The sequence below is a fragment of the Castor canadensis genome, chromosome 14 (assembly GCF_047511655.1).
Source record: "Castor canadensis chromosome 14, mCasCan1.hap1v2, whole genome shotgun sequence".
In the NCBI taxonomy this organism is placed as follows: Eukaryota; Metazoa; Chordata; class Mammalia; order Rodentia; family Castoridae; genus Castor; species Castor canadensis.
The window spans coordinates 109400543-109411429 of record NC_133399.1 but is presented as its reverse complement, the minus strand read 5'-3'; the positions used below and the strand labels follow the sequence as shown (position 1 = coordinate 109411429).

Sequence of the window (10887 nt, the reverse complement as noted above, 5' to 3'; positions counted from 1 at the left end):
TGGATAAGATTAACTGTCAGACCCCAGAAGGGGTTGTGGTATTCCTGGTGGGGGTCTGGTGCTCTGGGAAGCCCATCAGAGGCAAAGGGACTTGGCTTAGTCCAGTATCAATGTTATACTCAGCAAATCTTTGTATCTTCCCCACCCCCAGCCCCTCTTTCTTCTAAGTATCGTCAACCTCTCCTGTGATGGTACAGTAACTAGGAAGAACAGCTGCCTCTTTCCCACACTCAAACTAGCTCAATGTCACCTCCACTCTTCACTTTCCTGTCCCTTTGCCCACACACCTGCCTGGCAGAATCAATTGCTATCTCTGTTACAGGATTTGTCATTTTGACTCCTCTTACCTATTTACATGCATATTACTCCCATTAGACTTTGACCCTCAAGTACAGGGCCTGGTATTTAAAAATATGAGTATTTATAACTTTAGTGACCATCCAAAAAAAATAAATGTGAGTCACATGAATAAGTTAATTAATCCAAGCCTCAAACATGGGTCTTCTTCAGTACCCTGCTGTCATTCTTTCTGACCCATGGGCTGAAGAAGGGATCACCAAAAACCCCAGGAGTTTCCCTGTGACTGTAGGCATATCCTTGTCACAATCAGAATTCCAAATCCTTGTCTTTGTCCGCCACACTCCAGAGTTGCCACACCTCTTCCTCTTCTCTTCTATCGCCAGTCAGAAAGTGGGAAAAGGCCTTATTAGCATTCCTCTCTTATGCCATTTCAAAATGGAGCACAGTAACCTACAAGTTTTCACAGGATCACACAGTTCACTAGTTACCAAGGAGTTTACCTGCCCACTACCATGGGAGGCATCAGAACTAAAAGAACAAAGACTGGAGAAGCTGTAAAGAGTCCACTTGGATCCTGAGACTCTGCACAGAGCATCTGCCTCTGACAGCATTGCACACTGCTGCCCACTGCCCTCTTATGCTCAGTCTCAGAGTTTTAGACAAAGGGGGACCTATAGGAGCTCAATTAATAAAATGTCCTCTCTGACAGCAGCACAGTGGTGTGGAAAGAGCACTGAACTAGGAATCAATCACCTGAGTTCTCCTTTTATTTTATCATTTTTACACTTACTTACATGTATATACATTGTGCCACCTCCCCTCCTCACTCCACAAGCTCCCCAACCCCTGCTTCCAGGCAGAATCTGTTCTGCCCTCTTCTTCGATTTTGTTGAAGAGAAAACATAAGAGATAATAAGAAAGACATAATGTTTTTTCTAGTTTTGGATAAAGATAGCTACACAGAGAGAGTCATAGCCTTGCTTCCATGCACTTGAATATTGCAACCCACATTGGTTCATTTCTAACAGATCTCTTCACTACTTCCCAGTCACCTTCCCATAGTGACCTATGCCAGTTTAAGATTACCTTATTCACTCCTCTACAATGAGCACATCAACCACATTCAAGTTTTAGGTTTCCTTTCCTTTCCCTCTTTCTCCCATGTATGTTCTCTCCTTAGTATATGATCCATGTACAATAATATTACTGCATTTGCTTTGAGTCTATAATCTGCATGAGGGAGAACATGTGATTTTTGAGCCTGGCTAACTTCGCTTAAGATGATGTTCTTTAGTTCCATACGTTTACTTGCAAATGACAAAATTTCATTCTTTGTGGCTGAGTAAAATTTCATTGTGTATAAATACCACATCTTCTTAATCCATTTGTTAGTAGTGGGGCATCTTGGCTGTTTCCATAACTTGGTATTGTGAATAGTGCTGCAATAAACATGGGTGTGCTGATGCCTCTGGAGTAACCTCAGTCACATTCCTTTGGGTATATGCCTAGAAGTGGGATTACTGTTTCATTTGGCAGATCTATGTTTAGTTTTTTTAATAAGCCTCCATATTGTTTTCAGAAGTGATTGTACTAGCTTACGTTCCCACCAGCAGTGTATGAGGGTTCCTTTTTCCCCATATCCTTGCCAACATTTGTTGTTGGTCATGTTCTTGATGATAGCCATTTTAACAGGGGTGAGGTGGAATCTTAGTGTGGTTTGATTTGCATTTCCTTTATGACCAGGGATGGTGAGCATGAAAAATGCTCATTCTGAATTCTTGATCCTGGTTGTCCACACAGTGCCTCAGGCACCACTTTATAATTTGGCCATAGATATTTATTGATTTCAAATGACAAAGCATATATCATTTGTGAATGATACAGTATTGAATAGACTATATGGGTGAGTCATTTTGTTATCTAATATTTAAATCTTCTTAATTCAAATAAGACATAGCTAAAGTGATTTCAGATTGTTTTTGAATGTAGAAATAATACTTACCAGATTTGAATATCACGTTTGTAGAGTAACTCAGTGATCAAAATACGCACATGCATATACATGCACACATTTACATGAGATGATTCACTGCACAATTGTAGCCTGGAGTTTTAAACTACACACATGTGAAGCAGTCCCTTACACAGCTCAGTGTCCCTGACCCTGGACTCTCCCGACAAAGGCAGCCACACATGTCTTCCTCACCTCCTGGAATCCTTGAATGCAGATTAGCAACAAAAGAAGGTAGAGACCTTTCTCATCACCCATCTCTGGAGGTGACATATTACCACCTGATCCCACCCCAGTGACAACACTGTGCTGGGGAGTTGAATATGGTAACCCCACTGGACATTCTCCAAGTCCAGCCCTCCCTCCTGCTGCTGCAGCCTAGTCAGGTGACTCGGACTTCCCAGGGCAAGAACTTACCACCTTGGATGACATTCTCTGTGGAGGCACTGCAACAATAAACCAAGGAGATGGGCTTTTATGAAATGAGACGACCCTTCAGAACACTCTTTTTAAGTTACCATAAGCCACACAGCTTCACAAGAATGTTGTAATGGCTCAAAATACTATTTTTACTCTTTTGTATTTATTTCCAAAATCCTGCTCCACAACATTCAGAAAATCATCTTCTTCAAAAGACCCTAGTTGAACATGATCGCTTATTTCTTAGCCAAGGAAACTGAGACCCCTGGAAGTTACATAGTTCACCAGGGTCCTCTGCTACCTCCCCCACTCTAGGGAGAAACAAGCCCTTGCCACACCTGGGAAAACAAGAACAGACCTCCGGGTGACTGCATGCCGGGTCAGCATGAGGCTTCCAGGCTTCCTGCCCCTGGGATGCTAAATCTATATTAGATCACCTTCAGGTTACTCTACAGGTGACTGCATTGGAGGCTGTCATGTTTCTAACCTGCAGGTAAACGTGCTTGTCCCAGATAAGTCTGAGAATTCACTCAGAGGAGCGGTCTACCCCATCAAAGCTCAGTGAGGGCATGGGGGTCTCGGTGGTAACTCACAGGCAAGTTTCTGAGCAGTGCAGAAGCACCAGCACAGCCTGGACCAGTGTGATGTACACTCAGACTAGGTCAGTCCAGCATCTAGGTTCAGATGAATTCAGGTGCTCACCTCCCAGGAACCAGGCACAGTCTCAAGGCATACCCAGCAATCACCCCAGTGTTAGTAGGATTTATCTTGCTATAGCAAAATATCTGAGATAATTAACTTACAAGGAGAAAAGACTTGTTTTGGAGGCTCCAGCCCACAGTTGAGCACCCCATTGCTTGGGGGTTCTACAGGAAGGTCCCACAACATGGTGGGAACTTGTAGTGAAGCAAAACCATTCACAGAAGAGTCTACCATGTCTTGTGATACAGCGAACACATGGACCTGTAGGGCATATTCAAAACCCAAGATTTGGCATTAGCTACTTGGAGCTTACTGAATGCTTTTTCTGTACAGTTTTCATGCCAAGCACTTCTGTGCATTTGTCTCAGTTCATCTATGGAGTGGCATGAATATGCCCATTCTACAGATGAGACAGCTAAGTTCAGAGATGTGAAGTCGCTTACTCAGAGCCACACAGCTTCTGCATGAAGAAACTCTATTCAAATCAGCCAGGGAGTCAGCATGGACTTTGAGTATTCCTACTAAGGTTTGAGAAATTTGCCTATGATCAAATAACAAGTCAATGGTGAACTCTGAATGGGTTTCCAGTCTGAGCCACTTTTGTCATATCCTCCCTAACCCACAAAATATATGACTTGTATTAATTCATGATGTCACTTCTAGCTCTCCATTTCTTAATAAATGATGACAGTGAGAATCATTGTGGCAATCACAATGTAAGTAGACCAGGAATTATAACCGTTTTCTACATTGTACACCTGATTTACAGTGAGGTATGTGTAAGCATTCAGAATTTAGACAAGGAAATGGAAATCTGCCCAAGTTAAAAAAATCTGCTGAAGATTGCACTTGCTATTGACTTGGCAGAGAAGGATGAAATGGACCCTCCATACTCCTCCCTTTGGTGGAAAGTTACAAAGGATTTTGGGCTTCTACCAAGTCTCAGGTGTTCCAAGATTTGCAAGGTAGGAAGTTATCTATGTGCTGTCTTCCATTAAAGCCCCTAGGAAGCTGCTTCAAGATATTTAAGAGTTGCCCTAAGACTAAGAGCTAAGGAACTCCTGTCATATCTTAGAAGAAAGGTGGGAGACAAGAGCTTACCAGATGGTCCTGGAATGCAGGATATTTGCTTCTGGTTATAGCCTGGGGTGTTAAGAGCAGCTGGGGAATGATTTCATACTTCATACTCTCTTCTCACAGGAGCAGGCTTTTACTCCACCATTTGAACTTCCAAGGGCAGGTTTTAACCTCTTTCTTGAAAACTTAGATGGAGCTGGAGCACAGAATCTCTGGCTTAAGTCTGCCATGAAGACCTTGAAACTATCACCTTCTCATATCTTGGAACTTCTCTCTCTCACTCTCTCTCTCTCTCTCTCTCTCTCTCTCTCTCTCTCTCTTTCTCTCTCTCTCTCTTTCTCTCTTTCTCTCTCCCCTCTTAGCACATACTAACTGTAAGGGGTTTCACTGTGATATTTCCATGTGTGCATATAATGTACTTTGATCAAATTCACCATTTCTATTAATCTTTCTTATGTCCCCTACACCCCCCCACACACACTTAGAACAATTTTTAACAGGTTTCATTATTGTATTTTCAGACATGCCTATGAAGTATTTTCATCATATTTACTCCCACCCTTTCCCTTCACCCTCCCCACTCCCACTCCCACTGGTGCCCACCCCTAGTCTGTCCCCTCATTTTATACTCATGTCATTCATTTATTAGGTATAGATTCCATATATGGGAAAGAACGTGTGGTATTTGTCTTTCTTAGTCTGGCTTACTTCATTCAACATAATGATTCCCTGTTCCATCCATTTTCCATCCTTCTTTATAGCTAAAATAATATTCCATTTATGTGTGTTTCTAATATCATGTTGTATTATATTTTCTTTATCCATCAGTATGTGTAAGTCTCTGCACCGAAACACAGGGCAGCAAAGAAAGAAGGGTCAGGCTTGTGTGTGAGCGTTGCTCCATTGTTAAATCAGCCAGAGCAATGCTGTGACTCACCATCCAGGTCTGCATGGCACAGAAAAGAGAGGGAAAGCTTTACCTTGACAGAGCAAGGCCAACTGATTGTGGACCCTGCAGAGTGAGGCTTCATAGAGAGAGTGCCTGGCTACATAGAACATAGTAACAGGAAATGACAGTGAGAAAGACTGAGCCCAGGGAGGTGGTCTGCAGAGAGCAAAGCCAAGACCCAGCCCCTGGCCATGGAGTCAGCAATTGATTTTGATCTAAGAGCAACACAAAGAAGTCAGAACCAAGGCCAGGTGGTCCTAGTGGCAGGATGAGCACTATGTGGTAGGTGCTGATGCACATTCCTCAGCAGCCAGACTGAACCTTCCATAGGCTAAGCTCTCTTGACTGCCTAAAATTCATCCACCTGTCCTCATGGTTATCCCCAAACTCCCCGACATGTCCTGCAAACCCTCATACCAAAATCCCTGCTCAACTCCCCAGTCACGCTTAGTATCTCAGTAAGTTCCAATCAGCCCACAGTATTTTAAATTTCTGAATTCACATGCTGCCATTTATTTCCTATTTCCTATACCTGGAACATTCCTCACCTTCCCTCAATTCACCCTTTAGGACTCAGTTTTGGCTACAATTTCTCTAGACCCATGTGTGGACCAGTACCCTCCTGGGCCTCCTTAGCATACAGCACACACATTCGCAGATATCTGTCACCAGTCCTGTCACTATCAACCTTGGTCTGCTACCCTCACCAGAGCTGCATTGTGTGCACTATCCTCTCTTGAATACTTAGCTTCATGTCCTCTTTATATTTGTGGAAAGAAGAAAGAAAGGGAGAGAGCAGGAATGAAAGAAGTAATGAGGGATGGAAGTTAGGAGTCACCCAAGTGGCTGGCAACTGGAAGGATAACTCAGGCCAGTCCACCAGAATGTAGTGAGGACCAGCTGGATCCTGTCCTTCTTGCCTGCATCCCAATTCACTTAGAGCATGGAGCAGGGGAGAGGGAGTCTACAAAGGGAAGTATTGCTGTCAGGAAAGGTAGAAAGCTGGCAAAGAGAAGAAAGAGATAACAAGGAAATGTTCAGATTCTCTGCCTGAAAGGTTGGTCCAGGGTGTGGGTCAGCACATGGAGGCAGGGAAAATTATGAAAGCTGAAGAGTGTCTCTATCCTGGAAGAAAGGAGTGTCACTCTATCAGATTCCTTTCTCAACACTCATGTGTCCCCAGATGTCAGCATAACTGGGAGTAAAGGTAGAAGGGAAACCCAGGCACCATGGTACAAATTCATACCATGAGACACAGTGGGGATCTTTTCTTCTCCCAAAAGATAGAGGCCAATGAATGAGCCAACCAAGGGCCCCCTGAAATCCACATTTGCCTGGCCAGCTGATAGCAGAGAGTCATAATGACTCATTGAATTGGAGGCCCAGGTGTGATGCGTGAACCTAGGTGTGTTGTGGTGCACATCACCAGTGAGCATAAGCAAAAGAACTAGAAAAGCTTCACATTTCACTACTGTCATCATTGCATTGTCACAGGGAGGAGCCTGGAGGCACGCAGATCCTTCCTGCTCAGTACCAGGTGAGCTGTGTGTCTCTAAGCCAGATGAGTGTCCTCACCTTGAAGGAATCAACTTCCTCTAGTCCTGTAGTTCTCAGCCCCAACTTGGGCACTTTAACATTGCTATCATGCCAAGACCCCCTGTAGGGATCTGACTTACTTTTCTGGTATAGATCCTCAGCTATTTTTATTAAAATACCTGAAGGCAACTATCTTGTATCCACAGCTGGGAACTATTACCTGAAGTACGAAGTTGTGATTCCTCCTGAACAATGTGCTGGGAACCTCCACCAGCTGTGTTGTGCCCTGTCACATTCTGCTGTGGTCACCTGTACACAAAAGGTGACGTCAGCTCTTCCGCAGCTTTCCGAGGATGATGAAACTCTGCCTTGCCACAGGTTCTCAAACTCCCTGACACTCCTACACTGGACCTATCCAAGATAGATTATTTTCCTGAAGTTTCTTGACATTTCCTCAGGAAAGGACAATTTTAAAATCAAGCAGTCGAAGCGCCGCGTCTGTTTCCGTCGCCCTGAGCAGTTCGCCTCCTTGTTGCCACCACGTTCCTTCTGACTCCGAGGTCATAAATATGGTTCATCTTAAGACAAATCATGTTGTCAAAATAGATGTTAATGAGCATTTAAGAATCAAAACTGTGTATGATAAAAGTATTGAAGAGTTGCTCCCTGAGAAAAAGTATCTTGTAAAGAACAAACTTTTCCCACAAGCCATTTCTTATTTAGAGAAGACTTTTCAAGTTCGTAGACCAGCTGGCACTATCTTGCTAAGCAGACAATGTGCAACAAACCAATACCTACGGAAAGAAAATGACCCTCATAGGTACTGTACTGGGGAATGTGCAGCACACACAAAATGCGGCCCAGTTATAGTGCCCGAGGAGCATCTCCAGCAATGCAGGGTCTGCAGAGGGGGGAAGTGGCCCCGCGGAGCGGTGGGTGTGCTGGACCAAGACGGTGTCCAGGATGCAGACTTTGTTCTTTATGTTGGCGCTCTGGCCACAGAGAGATGCAGCCATGAAAACATCATCTCTTATGCAGCCTATTGTCAGCAAGAAGCAAAAATGGACAGGCCAATAGCAGGATATGCTAACCTGTGTCCAAATATGATCTCCACCCAGCGTCAGGAATTTATTGGGATGCTGTACACAGTGAAACATGAGATTATTCATGCCCTGGGTTTCTCTGCTGGACTGTTTGCATTCTATCATGATCAAAGTGGAAATCCTCTGACTTCAAAGTTTGCAGATGGCCTCCCCCCTTTTAATTCCAGTCTTGGATTATATCAGTGAAGTGATAAAGTAGTTCGAAAAATGGAGCGATTATGGAATGTTCCAGATAATAGGATAATTCATAATACCGTGTATCTCCTAGTATACCTCGTGTTGTCGATGAAGCACAAAAACACTTTAATTGTCCAGTTCTGGAAGGAATGGAGCTTGAAAACCAAGGTGATATGGGCACTGAACTAAACCATTGGGAAAAACGGCTATTAGAGAATGAAGCAATGACTGGTTCTCACACCCAGAACCGAGTCCTCTCTCGAATCACACTGGCATTAATGGAGGACACTGGCTGGTATGAAGCGAATTACAGCATGGCTGAGAAGTTAGACTGGGGCCGAGGAATGGGCTGTGACTTTGTCATGAAGAGCTGTAAATTCTGGATTGATCAGCAAAGACAAAAGAGGCAGGTGTTGAGCCCTTACTGTGACACGCTCAGAGGTAACCCACTGCAGTTAACGTGCAGACAGGACCAGAGAGCAGTGGCGGTGTGTGGTCTACAGAAGTTCCTTAAACCTTCACCACCAGAGTACCAGAACTTTGATGAACTCAGTGGAATACCTGCAGAAGACTTGCCTTATTATGGTGGTTCAGTAGAAATCGCTGACTATTGCCCTTTCAGTCAGGAATTCAGTTGGCATTTAAGTGGTGAATTTCAGCACAGCTCAGATTGTAGAATATTGGAGAATCAACCAGAAATTTTAAAAAACTATGGTGCTGAAAAATATGGACCTCATTCAGTTTGTCTAATTCAGAAATCGGCATCTGTCATGGAAAAATGTGAGAGGAGGCTGAGTTACCCAGACTGGGGGAGTGGATGTTATCAGGTTTCTTGTTCTCCCCAAGGTCTGAAGGTTTGGGTTCAAGATACCTCATATGTGTGTAGTCAGGCTGGGCAGGTCCTCCCTGTCCGTCCTCAGATGAATGGCTGGATTCATGATGGAAACCTGCTCTGCCCATCATGCAGGGACTTCTGTGAGCAATGTCCGCCAGAAACAGATCCTCCAGCTGTGAACCTGACCCAAGCTCTTCCACTGGATCTCTGTTCCCGTTCCTCTAGCCTGGTGGTCACCCTCTGGTTTCTGCTTGGCAATCTGTTTCCTCTGCTGGCTGGATTTCTTCTGTGTGTGTGGCACTAAGAATGGGAAAGTTAATTCTCTAGATGTTCCTTCATGTCATGTTCCTGGAAACAAAGCACAAAATCTGAGTGCCAACCTTACACATGGCAGAAGTGGCATTCCTAACTTTGGCTTGGAAGTGTTGATCACTGTCAGACCCTGAAGCAAAGCTTCCCTCCTCATCAGCCACACAGAAGCCTCAGAGCTTGGAGAGGAGAAGGAATTACAAGTGTCTCCAAGTCTCTGATTTTCAGCATACATGATCTCCCTGAAGTTTTCCTTTGAAAATGGGATGTGATGCAATTTTCAGAGTGATTATATACCTCAGCATTTTCCTTAACCTAAAGTGATGGGAAAGTCCATCACCAGCACTATAGTCACTTATACAGCAGCTGATTATTGCAAGATTGTGAGTTATGGATCTTGTCCTCAAAGTATGAAGTATCCTTTGATTTCAGGACATAATCAAATCAGGATTTGTGCATCACTGTAGTACCTGTTTTAAATGGAATGGCTGTATATGGTACACCAAGCCATTGTTCTTATTGTTCGTTTCACTAAATACCATATTCAACCATGCTTGCCTTTTCAGTTGTGTGGCAGTTCACTACAGACTGTTGTCAGCATGTTGGTAGGCCTCCATACTCCCTCACTTTTGTCAGAGATCAGTTTCCACCTGCATTCTCCAGTAATTTAATAACAACTTGAAAAATATGGAAGCAGAGAGAGTAAAATGCACTGTAAAACCATTAAAGTCATGCAAACAGAAGAAAACATAATTATGTGTTTTGCACACAATAGTAATGTGCAAGACTTTTTAATGCCTAAAAATTATTTTATGCATTAGAAGAAAAGTATAAATCAAAACAAGGTGGTCTGAATTTTTTACTAATAACAAAATGTAGGTTTGGGATATAGCCTGTCCACTAGACTCCATTTATTGCTCAATTCACAGAAGTTGGGAAATTGCTGTTGCTTTAATTGTTACCTCCTGCATTTGACACAGATTCTGTGAAGCATTTCTACTCTGGTACCAAAACTTACCAACCCCGTTTGTTAATTCAACTTTGAAATTCTTTAATGATGGGGTATGTCCAGTTTTTCTCTCTAAAGACAGTCATGTCCTGTGGCATTATAGACACCGTACCTGGACAGGCTCCCCTCCCTCCCTTGCTTCTGTTCAGCATAGAGGTATTGAGCACTCCAGTTCAGAAATTGTACTAAGTAAGCAAAGCAGCACAGGTGCTAAAGAGAAATTCTAGCTCTTTGGCACTGGAACCAAAGATAAAGCCCAAGAATAAAGGAAAATCATTTTTTAAATGCAGAAATTCAAATATGTGTTTGCATGCAGTATAAGTTGGAGGTATTTGTCATTGTGAAAAGCCAAGAGTCCCAAACATACAGTCACCATCAGCTACAGGGACGCTAACAGTAATGGTCAACCAGTCCCACATTCCTAAAGTTGTGTGAGGCCAGACAAAAGTGAAGAGTATA

General features: G+C 43.4%; 1 protein-coding gene across 1 annotated transcript; it reads left to right on the top strand.

The window, feature by feature from the left end:
* The first annotated feature begins 495 nt into the window (after nucleotides 1–495).
* LOC109674448 (leishmanolysin-like peptidase) lies at nucleotides 496–9467 on the top strand. The gene is given in 5 exon segments (XM_074053332.1): nucleotides 496–690; nucleotides 3244–3392; nucleotides 6954–6996; nucleotides 7454–8366; nucleotides 8369–9467. Coding segments are annotated over 5 exon segments (2346 nt in total). The 3' UTR covers nucleotides 9415–9467.
* The last annotated feature ends 1420 nt before the right edge of the window (nucleotides 9468–10887 follow it).